Source organism: Lissotriton vulgaris, chromosome 7 (assembly GCF_964263255.1).
Source record: "Lissotriton vulgaris chromosome 7, aLisVul1.2, whole genome shotgun sequence".
Lineage (NCBI taxonomy): Eukaryota > Metazoa > Chordata > Amphibia > Caudata > Salamandridae > Lissotriton > Lissotriton vulgaris.
Window position 1 is genome coordinate 215,420,080 of NC_141695.1, and position 20,704 is coordinate 215,440,783.

A 20,704-nucleotide genomic window follows, 5' to 3' on the forward strand; every position below is an offset into this window, starting at 1 on the left:
GCAAGCACATTGTGTTCTGTGAGGCAAGGCACATTGGAACAAAACATAACAACCATAACTTCTCAGCTCCCCCCTCCCACAGCAGACCATCCCCAACTTGGCTCAAACTGCATGGACCCGCCCCCACCAAAACTCCCCGAACAACCCCCATAGGTCCCAACTGGAACCCGTTGTGCTAATAGCGCTAGGGCAGAGATCACCAAAATTAAAACAGGTAACATTTGTATTTAAACGGTTTCCGCTATTCGGCTCCCCGCCTCATCACCCCTTTCTTGTCATTCAACGGCTTAACATGTCCAGATGCCTGTATATGGAAAATATCAGTCTCTGCCGGGGCTTGGACCATCAACCACCCAACATCCAGCAACCCCAATTCAATAGATACACAAAGGGAACAGTCGTATAACGCCCACTAGCCAGTAGATATAATCAGACATAGAGTCTAACAGAAAAAGTGTGTAACATTGACTTGGAACATTCTCACCATGTCTCGGAGTCTGTGTTCGCTCAAGAAGTGCCCGCAGGTCACGCCATCGGCACTGTCCGCAACATCTGGGAGGGAAGACGATCAGCACTACCAGCCGACCGCTACTCCGCTATGTGCCGCCGGCCGGGATTACCCATGATGATTCAGGGGACACTGTGCGGTCATTCTTGTTCTTCCAGCACGCTAGTGGGGTCATGTTCATCCGATTGTCTCCTGGGGCTGTTCCTCTGTTCTTTCGTCCAGGTCTTCAGTGCCTTTTGAAGCTCTTTCGGGTCTGTGAAAATGTGGGAATGGCCGCGCCGATTTATCCTCAGCTTTGCTGGATACAACATCGCATAGTCCAGTCCAAGATCTCGCAGCTGTTGTTTGTACGTGGCAAAACGGCGCCGCTCTTCCTGCACCCTAGCGGTGAAGTCCGGATACAGGGAGATATTTGATCCCTCGAACTGTAGGGGGCCTTTCTCCCTGGCCACTCGTAGCGCCGTGTCCCTGTCTCTATAGTTCAGGAACTTGGATTGGCAGCCACTCTTGTCTAGTGGTAGAGACTGGCGCGACCAGGCCGCCGCTCTGGGGGCACCCCAGGGTAGCCCCGGTCCGCTATTAGGCAGGTCTATCGCAGCAGGTCCCGTATCATCCAGTTGGTCGCCTTCTCTGTTCCACCGTGCGGGGCTCACCCAGCCACACTGCCCGTCTCCCTGTCTGAAAGGAGGTCGGAATGGGCCCACCTGGCGCGCCGCCCGTGGACTCTACTAGGCTCTAGGTCGCCTCAGTATCACTATGGCCGCCACAGTTGCTTTCCCGCCCTTGCCAAGCACTCACCGGCCGTGCAGACTGCGGAGCGCGGCGAGCTGCTGCGTCGTGGAGGGAGAGATGGAGTTCTGCAGGTGGGAGCAAACTCACAGGCAGAGAGTGTGTAGGCCTCGTTCACCAGCCACGCAATTCAAGCGTCCGGCGCGGTCAGGAGTCGCTTTCCCGCCTCAGAAGGCGCGCCCAGGTCTCCACAGTTGTGCGGGTGGTCCCACAGTCCACTGTCCGTGCTAGTATGGCCCTCCGACACGGCGCCACAACACAGCGACGTGCCCACCCGAGCGCCAAAATCGGGCGGTCCGCCAGGCCGCCGCAGCAATTTGGGGCCCCAGAGTCAAGTGCAGGCAATTCCCCGTACCGGGCACCGCAATCCACAACGCCCGGCACTCACCACTGCCGACTCCTTCGACTCCGCTCTCAGCTGCAGTATCCGAGTTACCAGCCTCCGGCGTCTCCAGGCATGGGGCGCAGCGCGCGCCGCACGTCGTGTCACGCACTCCGGGGGCAGATCTACGCGAGGTCGGAGCCTAGAGGCCCTCAGTCCCGACTCTCCAGTTCGCTGTTCCGCACTTATAAAGTGCCGTGTGTCTTCCGTTCCCGATCACCGGGGTGCCGATGGAGTTCAGGGGCGATGTGCCGTCCCCTCAAGCCAGCATACGCCGTGAATGAAGGATTTATGCAGGATTATGTGGGTGATTTGGCGGAGCTAGTCTCTCAAGCGTCCACCATCGACGCCGGCAAGCTCCGCCCCCCGAACCCAAAAGAATTAGTGATGGATTATTATAGGGAAATATGAGAATAGTATTAGTATAGAGAGGTACGAGTTAATGTATACGGGGGACATGCGAGTTTGTTACTTAAATTGAATAGCGTAATGGAGGGATTAAAGAAGGAAGAAAACTAGAAGTGCTAACTGGGAGATCATAGTAGTGATTTGAGGTCTGGGAGGAGTAAAGGAGAGATGGAGGAAAGAGTCTGAAGAAAATGATTAGGGAGAAGGAGAATAAGAGTAGAAAAATTAGGTTTGGGATGAGTCAAAGAAGAGATAACATAAGGGAGAATTTTGTAGGATTGTTTGGGGAGATCATAGTAGTAAACTGTTGTTTGTGGTGAGCCAGGAGGCGTAGAGGAGGGAGAAGTCTAGGAAAGGTTTTTTTGGGGATAATAATAGTAGAAAGTAGTTGGCCTAACTGCAAGGGCGGTGAACCTCCAATCTGGGGGAACTGGATTTGGGTCTTGGCAATGACGCGCAACATCCAGTGATTCTGGGCAAATCACTTAATTTCCCTGTGCCTAATAAAAATAAATGTGTCCTTATGTAATGCAACTGGTGGTCGTGAAAAGCACTCTGATACCCGAGACCTTCGGGTCAAGTTTGCGCTATATAAAACTCTGTTTAAAAAAAAAGGGGGTTACGGTGATGAGAGAGTGAAGAAAAAGGATACATTGATAGAGGTGTGGGTTGATGGTAGGACAGAGTAAAGCTTTCCAGAGAATTTTTTTACCTGTACAACAGGACTAAAATAATAAACATATAGATACATGATTACATAGGAGGGAATAAATGTTTAATGAGAGGATGTAGCCTTACGGCTAGAGCGGTCGACCTCGCAGCTGGGGAACCAGTTTTGAGTCTTGACAACCACGCTCACCATCCTGTGATTCTGGGTAAATTACTTAATCTACCCGTGCCTAAAAAAAATAATTGAATGTGTCTGTCTGTAACAAAACTGGTGGTCATGTAAATCGCTCTGATATATATAATATATATTGAGATTTGTGCGTTTTGTTTTGGAAGAGTAGTGAGGAGATATTGATGTAGGGTTTTTTTGTGAAAGATTTGTCTGTGTAGTATTGCTGGTGAGTGGTATTTGAATAGTACAGAGGCGGTAATTTGTTTTGGAGAACAACAGTATGTGGTATGTAAGAGGGGATGGACAAGAGTTATGAGTGTTTGTGTTAGAATTGATCACTGGAATAGGTAATATGCGTAGTGGAGTGGTGTGTAAGGATTGTATGGTATAGGTAAAAAGAAGCGGATATTGGTGGATGGTGCGGCGGAAGGCTTAGTATAGGTTTTGCCTGTATTTTTAAGTCCAGGCAGGTACAAATATTGGAAGAAACTGGGAAATCTGGTATTTTTCCCTTTTGAAACATAAACCTAAAACAGCAAACACATGAAGAAATCAGTTCAAAAGTATTTGCGAATTGTTTCATAACGAACACAATAGGATAATTGCAACGTTACAAAATAATCCTGATAATGTAACCCGAAATATCACATACTAAACTAAATAAATGGTCGGTATTTTTTTATAAGAAAAATGACAACCCTATTTACAGACTAGATCTTTTGGTTTTGCAGATTATTGCTTGATGGGGAAAATCAGATTATCTCCTCCTACAGTCATTGTTACAATAAATAAGAGGGGGGGGAAGTGGCTAGGGGAGGGATTCCATGAAACACCTTGAGTACACAAAAACAGGATTTGAATGGCTGATTTGAAACTTCCCCCCCCCCCCTCGGAGCCAAATCAGAAACACCTGCGTTTGCTTAGTGTCACTTAAATTGCATGTTTTCTACTAGGAAGGTCGAACTTCAAGGATTCGCTCGAGCGAAGAGCAGGGGTGCTCTGCTCTGGCGTGGATGTACCTTATTCTGTTGTATTGCAGGTACAGTGGATTTTTTTTATTTGACTTTCCTTGCTCTTTTCTGCGCTGCCTCATTCTGAGCGCCCCTAGGAGAGAGAAGGAAACTGAAACGTTGTGGCGTCAATCACAAGGTTTACGGTGCAGGCCGGGGTCCCGGCATCGGCACTCCTAGGGGCATGGGGTGCAGGGGGGAAGGAGGAGCAAAGCCGGCTGTGCGCAGAGGGGTCGCTCCTCGCTCGCACACATAAGGGGGCTGCAGAAGGGAGCTTCTGACTGACGGAACAGCTGCTGATAGCAGAGATCGACACAGAGCCGCATGTGAGGTAAGGTGCCCAGCTGCTCCTCGCCTCTCTCACGTGCGCGAGCAGCTATGCCGGTCCATGTTATTTTATTCTTCTGCATTTAGCCCCGCTTATCCTGTGCTTAATGACATCTTAGAAGGACCAGAAGGCAAGCATTTTGAATTGGAGGAGTAAGTCAAAGCTCACAAACGGGAAGAGCTCTCCAAAACAAGACCCCCGTGTGCTTGCAAATGGTGAAGCTCTAGCTCTCTGGGAGAGTAAAATAATTAGGCGTTTGCCAGGTTGCTAGAAAGCCGGTGTGTTTACATTGTGGTTCCTATTGTAATGGCTGCCTAGCGTTGGTGGTCAATTCGCACTACAAGCCCCATCACTCCTAGCGCTGTGACCTCACGCTACCCCTCCATCAACAGGTCACCAACCTTGTAGTCCATTTGATTATTTGAGGTCTTATTTGTTAGTCTCATAAAACTGCTTTTCCCAGGGGTCATGTATTCACTTTACATGAGCCTTGCTCTTCATGTAGAGGCGTTTGTATAGCAAAAGTCCTATTCGAGCGCCAGAGGCCAAATCGCCATTCTCTATTAGTACTACAACTCCCAAAGTGAATAGGACAAGTGGGGTTTGTCTCTTTTCGTGACTACATTTCCCATTCTGCCATGCGTCTCTGGCCATCCTTTGCTCAAGGGACTGGCCATCCTGTCTTGATTGCTGAACCACACTTCCCATGCTGCTCTGTTAGCTTGTCTGTGGAAGTTTTCCCCGCCCCTTTGCATTCTACGCGCACTAATCGCCACCAGTGTACGCACGCAGCAGTGGGCGGGCCCACCGCAGCCTAGCACTACACTTCCCAGAGTCCCCGCTCGCGGCCCTGGCTCAGGCCTGTACAGCGCTTCGACAGATTGTTGTTGTAGTTCTCAGAAGATGGCGGCGGCTGTAGCGGGAGGGGGCTCGGTGTCCTCGTCGGCCCCAGCGAGGGGCCGCTTCCCGGGCCGTCCGGGCTGGCGTTGGCGGCGCACGCGGCTGCTACGAACAGGCTCCTTTGCGCCAGAGGCTGGTGCAGCGCCTGACCCAACCCTGCAGCGGCTTTTGGACCTGTCTGGGAGCCTGCGCCGCCTACGGAGGGCCTGTGCAGGGGGCGGCGCGGCGGGAGAGGCGCAGGGCGGGGAGCAGCCTGTGCCGGAGCTGGGAGACAGCGAAGAGGAGGAGGTGAGAAGGGCTTCATAAATATCCTATACTGACTGACGCGCTAGGCCTGTGGCTGCAGCACCTTCAGAGTCTGTAAGGAGCTCTGGCACATACAAGTGCGCACTGCAGGGACCCATAGATATAGGTCATATCATGCATCTATGGATGTTGCATATCGGAAGGAACACAACAGTTTCTCACCTAAGAACCCATTTGACAGCGCGTTCTAGCACACTCTCCTATATTGGCATCACTTAGGCACTCTATAGGAAGCATGCATAAGGCTAGACTTCCTTTGACGCTAGGGGACTCCAGCAAAGCCTGTTTAAGAACCTACGTATAAAAAATGCAGATATCTGGAACCGGCATTTATACACTCAACTATTCACACGCCCACTTTACAACCTTAGTTGGTATACACCCCAAGCATATCTTTGCTTTAAAAGGCACCCACTGGCGCTATGCAGAAACGCCCACTGACGAGCTCCATATTCACGGGTCTTAAAATGCTGCACCTAAGGATGGACCGCACGGATAAAGAGGTTTTATTTAAAGACGACCGCAATAAACCAACATTGATGGCACCCACCAGCACACTATTTTATATATGTGCTTTTCTTATCTTACGCACAACATACAAAGTCTCAGACTGTAGTCTCTCAGGGACTCCACAGATACAAACATCAGTGAAAGATACACTGCACAGAGAACATGCAGCTACCCATAGGCGCGGGATGTTCAGGGACCAACTACACACACTCTTCCCATTGACAGACGGGGGCACTTGAAAACATGCGAATTTCGCTTATTAAAACTTACGGGCTTAATATAAAACCACACGCTTTAGAACAAGGCAGGCATTCCAAATATATGAGCACATCTCCTACATACTTCTGTTTACAGACCGTCTAGTCCCACATCCATAGTTGACGCATACATTTGTATCAGATCGATGTAAAGCTGCTATTTTCATGCGGACCTCGCTTGAGATCCACATCTTGAATAATGGATTGACTGATAGACGCCAAGGATCTGCACTCAAGAAGTTCACTATAACCTGTAGTTGACATGTGCTGGCCCATGTGTTATGTTATCTGTCTAGTAAAAGGTACAACTGGCGCTACTGTGGCATCTTTGGCGCTCAACTAAAATAAGACTATTTACATAAAGCTACTAGCAAAATTAATTTTTCAGCTTATACTGTCGGTGGCATCATGTTTTAGTCTATAGACAACTTCAGGACAGGCTTGGTGATTTGTGGGCTGTGTTGTAACTTACTTTTGGGAGGGGATGAGCACAAGAAAAAAGAACAGATGATTGTCGGAATGCTGAACAAATCAAATGTTTAATGGTTTATTTAGGTCAGTGATACTCAAAGTACAGCCCAGGGACTGCATGCGGCCCTCCTGACCTTTTACATGCCCCCCGTCCCCGATTCAAAGAAGCACTGGGATGCTGTTTACTCGACTCCACTAAACATAAAAAAATGTTAAATAAACGTGAAAGTGTTTCTTTAAATGTTAATTGAAACTTGCAGCAAACGTTTAAGATATGATAAAGTAAATTCAAAATGTGTATTTCATTAACCTTTAGAACCGTTTCACCCCAGTACATCAGGTTACAGTAGTGCATTGAGAAGTATTTTTGAAAAGTGATGGTTTTTAAACATGAATATAGAAATATTCATGCTTCCTCCCACCCTGACCACAATGCCAATGGTGAACTAAGAGGCAAGTCCGGTATGTTCATCCCTTGAGCAGTTTGGGTTGCTATTATACAGCAACAACATTTAGTTTATTAAATCGAACACAGAAGGTTTTGTACAGCGCAAAACCTGAAGTATTGTATTTGGAGGTCTTCTTATATGCTATAACTAAGTAAAAGGAAGGGAAATGAAATGTAACAATTGCCTATGGTCACACAGTTTGCAAAATAATGAAATACCAGCATTTGTAAAGTACACAGCTACCTCCGTAGAGGTGTCCTAGCGCTAGGGGACGTCTGAAAGTTTAAGCAAGCTATTGCCCATAGTCACATGGTGCTGGGCTAACCTGCAGCCGGTGCCAGGGATCGAACCGTGAACCCCATGGCCCAGAGTTAGGCACCCTGGCCTCTGCGCCACACCTTCGCTGATCAGGTAGGGAAGCTGAGATTTTCTAGTTTCACTTTGTGCAAACCAGCCACTAGATTTACATGCGTTGCTTCCCCCTACACATACCTTATCTCACCCTACTGACTTCAGTGCTGCCCAGTCATCACAGACCAACATTTTGGCACTTGGAAATTTTTTTGCGAGTACCCATGGTTTAGGCTTATGCACACCATATGTAAAATCAGTGAGTGATTAGTATGCTTTGGCAGGCGCGGAGTTGCCCTCTATCTCCACATCTTAAACTTGCCCCATAACAACACACTTTACTTAACTTGGTTGAGCTCATTTCCCTACTTGAGAAGTGAGATTGTATGTGTATTGGGGTACTGTTGGTGATAAAAAAAATCCTATTTTGATTCCTGCAATACATTTACTCCTCCATGTCGAGGTTAGTGTATTCTCTTGACTGGTTTATTTAGATTTACCCATTCAGAGTTCAGTTTCCTCAGAGCTAGACTAGTGGCTTGGCACCCTTGTATTTCTTTTACCTTTCTCTTATGAAACGTCCTGGCCCATGTTACTCATCTGTATTGGGTAAAGCCAATTTACTGCTGGGGCATTATAAAGTAAAGAAATACTTTACTGACATGACCACTCAGACAAGTTGTGCGAACAAAGGGGCATATTATCAAGGGCATTATCAGCACTTTTTGCTAACCAGGGCTCCCAATACCAGAACTCTTTCCCCAAACCGTACAATTGTTCCCCAAATTGACAAAACCTTTAGCACCCTCTGTAATTCCCAAGTAAATGGCACCTAGGCTCTGAGGTACTAAAGAGGACCCCTATGGTCTGTAACACAAATTGTGGCATCCTAAGGGACTTCTCAGTAAGCACATGCAAGCTGACATTGCAGGCTGCTGGTCTTGGTGCAGACAAAAGTGAAAACACAACATGTCGCACATCCTGTGTGGCACGTCCCTTACCACTGCAGGTAATTTTTGTAAGACACCCCAATAGCAGGCCTAACAGCACTAGCGCAGGGTGCTGAAAAGTACATGAGGGCATACCTGCATGAGCAGATATACCATTGTGCTGGTCAGTCTATTACTGGCTAGTACAAGTGACCAGGGAAAAAATCTTAAGACATGTGTATGACACTGGTGAAATAGAGTTCCCCAGCTACATAATGGCTTCACTGAAAATAGGGGTGTTTGGTATTAAACCTGTCTTATTGATAAACCCACACTGATGCCAGAGTTGGATTTACCAATACATTCTCCCGAAGTGATTCTTGGAGGTACCCCCTTAAAACCTACCAGCTTCTGGTGTCCTTGCTGACTGGTTTCCTTCAGCCTACCACCCGTGATGATGATCTGACCCAGGGTGAGAGCCCCGTGCTCCTATGAGACTTGGAACAAAAGCCTGTCTGGGAAAAGGGTGTAACTCCTCCCTCCCACTGGATGACCTGCTGATTAGCTGTCCAAACCTGACACCTGTAGCCACCACTGCACCGTTGCCTATGGCCAGAGTTGAAGTGGGCCACCAGTGTCAACAAGGTCCTCTAGAGCTAGAGTCCATTGTGGGTTCACCTCTCCTGGACTCCCGGACTTAGCCTGCAGCCACTGCACGCAGCCATCCTCAACCGTGACTGCTCCAGGTAAGACATTCCAACGCCTAAAGACACCTCTGCATCACTCACCCCCAGGCGTAGAGAAGAGGAGCTCTGGTGTCCCCAAGCATCACAAGCTTTGCATCCCACTGTGTCTCCTCAACTGGCCTTCCAGACAGAGCCTGCAGACTCCGTTCCCATTGACTGATGTGCATTGAAACCTATTGGGCTCCTGATGCTGTTTTGCACCTGTCCGCCCTCGTGTAGTTGGTGGTGCACTACAGGTGCTGCCCTGGACCTTGCCCACCACTCACCTTTTAACTCCCTTGAGTTTGGTCTAGTCAGTCACTGTACAATACCGGTTTGCAGAACTTGTTCTACCTTTTATAGGACAACATTCCAGAACTCAGAAATTGCACTGTATCCACTTTTTAAAGTGAAAATAATTTATATTTAAAAATATACTTACCTGAGCGATTTTTCTCTGCCTAAACATATATAAAGATACTTGCTATTTTTATAAATTTGTATAGATCTCCTTGAGGCAAGTCATTTATATGATCGTTTTGTATATTTGCAAATGCTCTGCTCTGTGTTAAGCCTGAGGTTGCTTGACCATCTACCCCCTAATAGAGCACTTTGAGATTGCATAGCAATCCCCTGTCCACTCACAAGGGACCCCCTGGACTCTACACAACATATCACATAAAAAAGCTAGCTTCCTACATATTTGGTAATGCAAATAGACCTTTATGGGTGGATTGTTCCTTTACTGTGGCAGGTATTTTTGTTAAGGCAAGGGTGGCTGTGTTACTTACCCCCTGAGACACATCGTAGGGTTAGAAGATTTGCAGTTTGAGAGTCCTTATGTTTTAGGCAGGGGTGCAAATTTTTGTCAACGTATTTCTATTTTTATGCCTAGTTAATGATAGTTGCCATCTGGGAATTGCTAGTGGAATACAGTATGCCTGAAGTGATTATGGTGAGAAGTCGATGATAAAGGCTATAGGCCTGAATGGTTTTTCTTAAGAAAAGTTAACATGCACAGTAGGCCTGTCTTATTGTGAAAACGATATGTTCTAACCAAAAGGCCATTTTTTTTGGTGCCTTTAGACATGTATTGAGTTACATGGCTTCTTAGATTACTATGGTAGGCACGGGTTTTTGGTGGTTGTCGTTCACCCTTCTACTGGAAGATTTACACTTGGATGATCTTTAACCTTCTTAGGATGGGTGAATATTATTTTGCCTACTGTAATTTTGTGTATATTCACACTTATGGCTGTTTCCTGGAGGGTTGCCTTGCGGTAAACCTTATGCAGTAATTAGTATGACTGTTAAAGTTGACAAGCCAAAGGTAACCACTGTATGACTGATTGCATATTATTGAAAATGTATGCCTGATGCCATAGGTCTGATGTATAGTGTGCAAAGTTATGACCAAGTCAAGAAGCCTGACCAATTTAATTAATTGTGTGAATCGTTTGTTAAAATCAATGGGCCATCATATGTTTGCCATTAACTGTATTAAAGGGTGGTATATCAAACTAAAACTTCACCCAAGGATGGCCACCATTGCTTCGCAACACATCCACATGCACCGGTGGCCTTCTTTTAATGCCTTTTTTTTTCTCCTGAGAATGCACCCTTTTTACTATTTTAAATCCTGTTTTCCCAAACCATTTTAGATTGTCAGGAACATTGTAGGACACTGGGTTTTTGTTGCAGTACCCCCCCCACTTTTTGACCCCTTTTTAGGTCTCGCCTATTTTATTACGTAAGTGATAAATAGGACGAGAGTATAGAGGCTCAACCAAGCTCTGAAACCATTGCGGATTTCGTCGAGTGCATGTGCTCGTGCACGCGCTCCCTGAGCCACCTGCCTCCAGAGCTTCACGTCAAAGGGCTCCGCTCCCCCACCCCCTGCTTCACACTTTTCACAGCCGCCAGGCTATGTCTCGTATTTCTCCGCCCCCCCCACCCCAGCAATGCCAAGCCAAGAGCTACCCTGCTTTCACTTTCACTGCCGCGAAGCCGTGAGCTTCTCTTCAAAGGGAACAAAGGAATGTGCATTTCCCGGACGCTTGCATTTCCCGGACGCTTTTCATTATTAGTCAGTGAACCTTTGTCAATGTGTTAATTGGCCCAGACCACATGGGTGCTGCTGCAGCGGACACGACACATGGTCACAGTACTTTAAAAGCTACCAGCAGCAGTAGACCATGTGTGCTCTCTGCTTTCTATTTACTGTTGATGTAAAAATATTGTTCTTTTCCCTGATACCCGGCTAAAAAACTCTGAAGAGCCATTGCTGTGCACAGCCAGGCCCAGTCACTGGGACGGCACCCGCGTCCCGTGATTCTCACAAAGAATCCTACTGTAAACCTGCACCTCCCCCACCCTGCCCCAGCGCAGCTTTCACATTCACAGCAGCGACAGAGTGAAGGCTTCAAAATGACTGCCGCAAGCAGATCATTTCTATCAGACGCAGGACTCCGAAAGAGTCTAACATTGCCGGATTTGCATTCAACAGGATGCAGCCTCGGGTTTACTGTCTTGGGGAAGTACTATTCAGCGCCTCGACATGAAAAAATGTAGTGCTGATGCAGCAAGTAGTGCTGATGCAGCAATTGCCAGGTGTCATCAAATGACCCTTCATCAGCAGTATTAAGTTATTTGGGAAGAAAACCTTCTTTGTGTTCAGGCACACAAAAGGCTTGTTAAAGCGTTTTACATGTTTGCAAAGTATTTCTGAATTCCACTTTTTAGAGTGCTCTTCGGTATGTAGGGTTAGACTAAAAGGAATTTTTTGTGCCTTTCTGCCCTCTGCATCACCACATCAGCGCTACCCCAGCATCACTCTGCACCACCTCTGCACCACCTCTCTGCACCACCTCTCTGCAGCACCTCTCTGCAGCACCGCACTACAGCACCACAGCACCACTACAGCACCGCACTGCAGCACCACAGCACCACTCTGCAGCGCCGCCTCTGCAGCGCCGCCTCTGCAGCGCCGCCTCTGCAGCACCGCCTCTGCAGCACCGCCTCTGCAGCGCCGCCTCTGCAGCACCGCCTCTGCAGCACCGCCTCTGCAGCACCGCCTCTGCAGCACCGCCTCTGCAGCACCGCCTCTGCAGCACCGCCTCTGCAGCACCGCCTCTGCAGCACCGCCTCTGCAGCACCGCCTCTGCAGCACCGCCTCACTATGCGCTACCACAGCATCACTCGTTGCCACAGCATCACATCACTATGCGCTACCACAGCATCACTCGTTGCCACAGCATCACATCACTATGCGCTACCACAGCATCACTCGTTGCCACAGCATCACATCACTATGCGCTACCACAGCATCACTCGTTGCCACAGCATCACATCACTATGCGCTACCACAGCATCACTCGTTGCCACAGCATCACATCACTATGCGCTACCACAGCATCACTCGTTGCCACAGCATCACATCACTATGCGCTACCACAGCATCTCTGAACGCCACAGCATCACTCGTCGCCACCGCATCATTCCGCGCCGCCACAGCATCACTCGTCGCCACCGCATCATTCCGCGCCGCCACAGCATCACTCGTCGCCACCGCATCATTCCGCGCCGCCACAGCATCACTCGTCGCCACCGCATCATTCCTCGCCGCCACAGCATCACTCGTCGCCACCGCATCATTCCTCGCCGCCACAGCATCACTCGTCGCCACCGCATCATTCCGCGCCGCCACAGCATCACTCGTCGCCACCGCATCATTCCGCGCCGCCACAGCATCACTCGTCGCCACCGCATCATTCCGCGCCGCCACAGCATCACTCGTCGCCACCGCATCATTCCGCGCCGCCACAGCATCACTCGTCGCCACCGCATCATTCCGCGTCGCCACAGCATCACTCGTCGCCACCGCATCATTCCGCGCCGCCACAGCATCACTCGTCGCCACCGCATCATTCCGCGCCGCCACAGCATCACTCGTCGCCACCGCATCATTCCGCGCCGCCACAGCATCACTCGTCGCCACCGCATCATTCCGCGCCGCCACAGCATCACTCGTCGCCACCGCATCATTCCGCGCCGCCACAGCATCACTCGTCGCCACCGCATCATTCCGCGCCGCCACAGCATCACTCGTCGCCACCGCATCATTCCGCGCCGCCACAGCATCACTGAACGCCACAGCATCACTCATCGCCACCACATCACTGAACGCCACAGCATCACTCATCGCCACCACATCACTCCCTGCCACCATAGCATCAATCTATGCAACCATTCAACAACTGGTTCAAATATGTTCTCTCAATGTTTCAAGCTTTATTACAAATGTCACAAAAAGATGTTAATATTTCACTTCTGTTCTTGGATTTTCGTCACAATAAAATACAAAGAACATAATCTTCACAAAAGTTATTTACAAAAGTTTAAGCTATTGCCATTATAAATTACAATCCCTTTTATTTAAGTATTAATTATTTAAAAAAAGTAAAAGCCATTGTTATTTGTAATATCAATACATCTTAGTCACGTAAATACAAACCATGTTGCATTACAAATGCTATAGGTGTCATATTTGTGAAAGTTGTAACTATTGGCATTGTAAATGACAAGGCTATTAATTTAGCTATTTTCAAAACCAACACATAAATAAAAAAATGTAATTTTCAAGACCAATAGCTCAAAGTTTCCTAATGCGAGACCTATTGCATTGCAAATGCTTGTTTAGCTACTAGATGTTGTTTTTGAGGGCTGCAGCATGGATTGTGCCACTCTAAGGGACCCACACTCCGGCAGACTGCCAGAGCAGGCTGTGTGACATGGTGCGAACCATGATGTGAAAACCTGACCTAGCACACTCCTGTGTGCCATGCCAGTCACTACATTTAATAGATGTAAGTCACTTTAACATCGGGCCTTTGAGCCCCATATTTTATGTGAGGACATATCTCCATGAGCACATATGCCCCTGTGAGGTCTAGTTCTATTACTAAATATTATAAGTGACCAGGGGTGCCATCTTAAGGTATGCACTGGTCAAAAAGAGTTACCCAGGTACATAATGGTGTTTATGTATCAAACACTTGTATTAATAAACTCACACTGATTCCAGTGATGGCTTTATTAGTACTTGCACCCAGAGGATACCTTAAAGGTACCCTCTGAACCCTACCAGTCCTCTAGTGTGCTGGCTGACTGGACTGGCCAGCCTGCCACCATGAACCCTACCAGTTCTCTAGTGTGCTGGCTGACTGGTCCTGGCCAGCCTGCCACCACAGGAGAGTTTTTGACCCCTTAGGAGATGAGAGCCCTGCTCGTAGATGTCAGCAGATGTTTATACCTCCCCCAGCAGGAAAGCTAGTGAATCGGCATGTAAAGGCCAGAGGCTTCAAAGCCCACTGCTGCCTTTGATATCCAAGCCTGGCTTCTCCCAAACCTGTAGGATGCCACCCCCTACCCTTAGGTCCATTGGCACCAGGACAGGCAGGAAACTAGGTAGACAAGAGGCGCGTTAAACCCGCAGGCTAGTCACACCCCTAGAGTGTTCTACCTGAAGTGAACACAAAATTAAGAATTGCACCATCTTGTGTGTGGAGAAATTAGTAACTCTGTGACAGAGTGATGCCCACTTATCACTGGAAGTGGTCATCTAGGTAGTGTAGTGATCGCAGGGGTAAATAGCCCATTGGCTGCTACTTTTATTTCCCCCTTACCACCCCTAAATTTAGTATTTAGATGGCCCCCGACACCCGGTACTCAGATTGCACGGACTAAAAAGACACTGAAGAGCTCATACCTGCAAGAACTGAAGTCTGCTGTTGGCACCAAACCCTACCTGGTGCACAACGACTCAACAGTTACAAAGACCGACTTGTCCTGCAGCTGTGCAACATTCACAAGCCCCGGAGTGTTACCAGCACTTTGCCAAGCCACCAGCATCATCCTTGGAGTAGATGAGCTACTCGGTTGCATCCAGCAGATACAGACTGCGACGTCTGGTTTAAAGAAGTTGCTGTCCACTGAGCAGTCGCTACCCAGGAGACGGTCGGCACAATCTTTCTGCCAAGCCTAAAGGTGCAATGGACCTCCACAAGCCTTCCTGTACTAATACCCAGGGTACCAGACCCCTCTGCCATTACCAAAGCTTGTTTGGAGCCCAGTCCGGACTCCTGACATCACAACCGACTAGGGACATCAGCACCGCAGAGGCCATCAATGAGAATTGCCCTGCTGTCCTACTTCTGTTCCCCACCCTTTTGCAGCTCCCGACTGATTACAGTGAGCGCCTTGATCCACAAGAGCCTACAGCTGCAAAAACTCTGCACCCTAGCCACCCGGGCCTAGCAAAACTGACTGCTTCCCCATGCGTCCAGGATCCGCCCGACCTAAGATCCAGCTAGGAGCTCCTGAACTTGTACATAAGTGCCCCCTTTGCAACCGGCTTCCAAGTGGCCTTACTTACTTTCTACAGCATAGCTTGCAAGGCTACCAACCCATCCAGCACCTCTGCACCAAAACTCACCAGGGAAGATATGACAAATCTGCATGTGCAACTTTGGTCCTTGTCTCCAGACGACCGAAAGGGGTCCCACTGAAATGTCTTTAGAGGGGATAATGAGTGTGTGGAGCGTTACATCTTAAAATCCTTAGGCTCAGTCCTTTTTATATGAAGAAAATCAAAGTAACCAATTCTTTGTAGGAAAAATAGCTCTTTATTTGTGAGGATACAGACGTGGACAGCCGACACGTGTTTCGCCCCTGTGGCGAATTGCGCCAGGGCTTTCTCAAGGCTGTAATAAATCACAGTAAAAAACGGGTGTAAGTGTTCATCATTCAGAAAAAAGAGAGCGCCTAAGACCCCAGAAAACCGTGCAAGGCTACGGAAAAGAAAGTGGATTTAGAGTGCAAGTTCCTTGGCATTTCAGCACCGAATAGAGGAAGTCCCTTTAAAAGAGGAGAGTGTGTGCGCACAGACAAAGAACGTCAGTCAGAGAGAGATTTTAGGAGAGTTACACCACCTCGGGTTATTGTGCTGAACAGGTGCAAAGCTCCTGAGATTTGGAATTTATTTCCAGTTAGTTGAGATACAAGTCATCAAGAGTGGACAGATACCTCCACCAGTCTGATCATAGAAGAAATGTTGTGTCAGAAAATAGACAAATAAGGGGACGTGCTAAAACAGAAGAAAAGTTAAGAAAAGTTAACCATTGTCCATTTCATACCTATTTACAATTTTGTGTACTTCCGCAATCTGTGCATAGTAGGTTTCAACATAAAGTCCGGTTTGTATATCTGTTGACACAATGTATTCAATTTTTAAATAAAGTTTTGTTAAAAAAACCATTTTATATAATGGTCATTAGGAAACTACGTTTTCTTGTTACTCAGTCAGAAGACAGTCTGATTTAGCATTTTCCAAGTTTAAAAAACAGTTGTAATCTTATGCTCTACATGTCTATTTTTTCTATGGTCATGAATACAATTTTTTCATAAGTTTCTATATCTAACAGAGACTTTTTTGATAGAGGCTGTATGGTAACTTGCAGTCAAAGTCTTGTTAGTAACATGATTAAGAACAATTTGGCATGTTTCAGAAAAAAGATTGTCAGGCCAGGGTTTTTTTTTGCCTTTCAGGATGCTGCAAGCGTGCTCAGTGGGTTAACTCTAAGAAAGGCGGAATTAGTACAGTTATGTTTAGGAGCATAGTCTAGGGGCTTATTCGCCGGAGCAGTAGGTGCGCATGCTCGCTAGTTAAGAGAACAGCCTGGCGTGTGTTTGTAAAAGATTGTATTAGTGGTGCGGCTGCGTTGTGAGACCGCATATGGTTTCTGTGTCAGAGTATGGAAGCATACATTTATGTGCAGTGCGTTTATTGCCTGACCAGCGGGAGCTAGAACTAGGGTTTTGGGACACAGGCTGTCTCGGATGACGAGTGCTATATTACAGGCAATGACGATTAAATAAACCCACGGGAGTTGGAATGTCAGGCATTAGGACACCGGCTCTCTGGGCAAGCGAGGGCTAAGGTTCGGGCATTGTGGCACTAAGGGATTAAATCCCCGGCGTATCTCTCCAAGCAGCTCGTCTCTTCCGCCGTTTCCGCGCTCTGTTTGATTGCGAGACTCTTCCCTTTTTAACCCGGAAGGTCAGCCTTAACCCGGAAGTGCTGGTCAAGAAACAGACCGGCTTGTTTTAAAATCATCCCTGTAATACCGAAACGTTGTGTCAACAAACGGAAAAAGGGGTTGGTGGTAACGTTATTATTTGGGAAAAAGAAACGCTTTTCATTATTTTGTTATTGTCACGTATCACTAAGAGGCTTTGGGGGCGTAAAAGAAGTAGAAAATGAAAAACGGGTCGGTAATAGGTGGATAAGAATCGAAAACGGACTAATGAGGAATGTGCAGATATTGCGCCATATTAGAATGGCATAAAGGAGTGCTGAAGGCTAAGAATTGAGCCAGTAAACACAAGATAGTGATTATACGGTTTTTAAAGTTTGTGGGGAATAAAGAGCCGATTTAGGTGGTCTCCTAATATTACACAGTCTGCTATTCTGTGTAAAATAACAGTAGTGTATTCTTCGATTCACGTCTTGTGTGTAGAGGAGGGGAAAAAGCCACTGCCCTTTTGTTCTATGTCTCTACTATTCGGAAAGCAATATATTTATTTAGGATTAGGACGTTCTAACTGGAGATGTTGCTTTGGATGTAAATCATCTGTTTGATTATAATCATTGGACCTCGCAGTGGCGGTTTCTACATTGGGGCGTTTGGGCGCCGCCCCCCCTGATTTCTCGCCGTGCGAGAAGAAGGCAGAAACAAATGGTAGTTATTTATTTATAACTACCATTTGTTTCTGCCTGCCCTTCTCGCACGGCGAGAAATCAGCGAACTTCCTGGTTACTAACTCGAGCCTCAGGGCAGGGGGGAGTGGCTTGGGGGAGTGGTGAAATAAAGGTATTTCTAGGCAAGGGTAGTGGTCTAATTCTTCTTTATTGTAAGTCGTAGGAACACCCACAGGGAAAAGCCGCCGCTCCAGTCCAGGGCTCCGCGCAACTGCCAGAAGTTGCCCAGAGCGCTAGAACGGAACGGAGGGAAGGAACATGGAGGACAGAAGCAATCTCTCGTGCTGCGCCCAGCACGAGAGAAGGCATATATTACAACTTCTCCCTCTTCACAACATTTCATAACAAGCAAAGATAGGAGAGCAAATGCATGAGCAGAAACAACAAAAACATTTGGAAGTTAAAAATGGAAATATGTTTCAACTTAAAACATAATCATTAAACCTGACAGGTAACCTCCTACATCGTACAGAAGGTGCGGCAACCTGAACTGAAACCTCCCCACCAACCTCTGAGTGAATGGAAGAGGGAGAGGAAGACAACTGAGAACCAGTTGAGAATGCAAAAGCATCTGAAAAAGGAGAGGAAGAGGATGAGTTGGAAGAACATGGGGGATCCAACCAAAAAGACCAATCACAGTGGTCAAATTGTTCCTTGGTCAAACTTAACAAGGAGCGAGCTTGAGAGTCAGACAAATGAACTAAAGCTCTCTTGTTCCACCACCCTCTGCTGCCAAGTAAGGCAGAAGCCCTGCTGACAGCAGTAACCTGAACAGGGGTAGAAAACTTGGAAAGCCCTTTTGCAACTTTTCTAGGATTTTTGATGAGAACCCAGTCACCAACTTTCAAGATAATAGAGGTGAAACATTTACCTGAATCATGCTTGGACTTCATAAGAGACTGTTTCTGGGAGACTCTTTCAGAGAGGGAAGCATCGGAAGGTTGAAGGGTCTGAACGTTTTTCTCAGATAACCATGTGGGACACAATTTGGTGTGAACAGACCTATTCCTTAACAAAGAGAAGGGGGACATGCCAGTTGTGCAATGAGGAGAAATGTTATAAGACCAAAACTTCTCCTCAACAAAATTCCTTACATCATTGTGGGAAGAAATGGCAGTCTGAACAGCATCTTTTAGCAGTCTATTGGCCCGTTCAACTAAGCCGTTTGAAGTGGGCGAATAAAGAGCAACTTTGAAATGAACAACATCATGCTCCATTAAAAATGAGTCAAATTTTTCGGATACGAAATGGGAACCATTATCGGTGACCACAACAGAAGGACAACCTTCAATGATAAACAAATTCCGCAAAAATTTGACGGCATTGGCAGAGGAGGGAGAGTCACAAAACATGTGGTATAACCACTTGGAATGATAATCAATAAGAAGAATGACATATTTCATGTCATGGGGAAGAACATCAAAGGGACCAGAAAAATCCAAACCAACCTTTTCCCAGGGTTTAAGAGGAAAAGGAACAGGATGGAGGGGTGTACTAATGAGTTTTCATTTCTTATCCGAAAGCAAACATTCTTTGCAGGAATCAATGTAAAACTTTACCTGGGACTCAATGGAAGGCCACCAATAATGGGACTTGATGAGTTGAGAAGTTTTTGTAATACCAAGGTGCCCCTGATGTGCAAATTTAATAATATCAGGTCTGACATCAGAAGGTGGAACAAAAACATCATGTCTCATAATTAAATTGTCAACAAGAGAGAGTTCAGAAGAAATCATGGAGAAGGCTTTCAGCTCGTTAGGCAATTTTCTGGTCTCAGGCCAGCCCTGAGAAATGTATTGTGCAACCAACTTTAAATTGGGATCATTTTCATAGGCTTTGGACCAAGAATCCTCTGTAATGTAAGGGCACAATTTGGTGGCGTCAAGGGTGGCGACAACACACTCAACATCACCAAAATCTTGAACATCAGAAGTAGAATTGAGTGACATGCGAGATAAACAGTCAGCACGAAAATTTTTCCCACCTGAAATGTGCTTGATATTGAAGTGAAATTCATGTAATTTAGACAAGAGCCTGACCAGTCTTGAGGAGGCTTTACCCAGGCCATCACCATTGAGAAGTTGGGTAAGGGGCTTGTGATCGGTAAATAAATCAAATTCTCTGCCCCAAATGTAGTTCTTGAACTTTTCAATTGCCCAAACACAAGCCAATGACTCTCGCTCAATGGTGCTGTAGTGGGTTTCAGAATCCTTAAGTTTTCTGGAAGAAAAAGCCACAGTGTGTTCCTTACCAGAAACCCACTGACCCAGGACGGCACCTAAACCAGTCAAACTGGCGTCAACCATGATGAAACATTTGGCAGAGTCCTGAAAGGGATGTAAAGCGGGGGCACCAATAATCATGTCTTTGACATGTGCAAAAGAGGAGTTGATCTCTTCAGACCAAACAAATTTGGAACCTTTGCGAAGCAAAGAACGAAGGGGATCCACAATTTGGGCATAACCTTTTACGAACCGGGCGTAATACTCCGCTAAACCCAAAAAGGAGCGAAGAGCATCCTTGTCTTTGGGAGGAGAAGCCTGAGAAATAGCCTCAATGAGAGACGACTTGGGTTTTATGCCTTCGGGAGTCAAAGTGTGACCTAAGTATTCCAAAGATTGAGAACCAAATTTGCACTTGTCAGCCCTGACGGTCATGCCAGTTTCGTTGAGCTTGCTCAAAACAGCAGAGAGGTGAGACAAGTGGGAATTCCAATCAGGAG

The 20,704-nt window shown here is 47.1% G+C and overlaps 1 protein-coding gene across 1 annotated transcript in view; it reads left to right on the forward strand.

The window, feature by feature from the left end:
- The first annotated feature begins 5,096 nt into the window (after nucleotides 1–5,096).
- Nucleotides 5,097–20,704, forward strand: part of KMT2B (lysine methyltransferase 2B) — a 1,030,490-nt gene continuing 1,014,882 nt past the window's right edge. Inside the window, exon 1 of the mRNA XM_086929980.1 lies at nucleotides 5,097–5,454. Within this exon, the coding sequence (XP_086786106.1) occupies nucleotides 5,170–5,454 (285 nt within the window). The 5' untranslated portion in view covers nucleotides 5,097–5,169. The remainder of the gene's footprint in view (nucleotides 5,455–20,704) is intronic.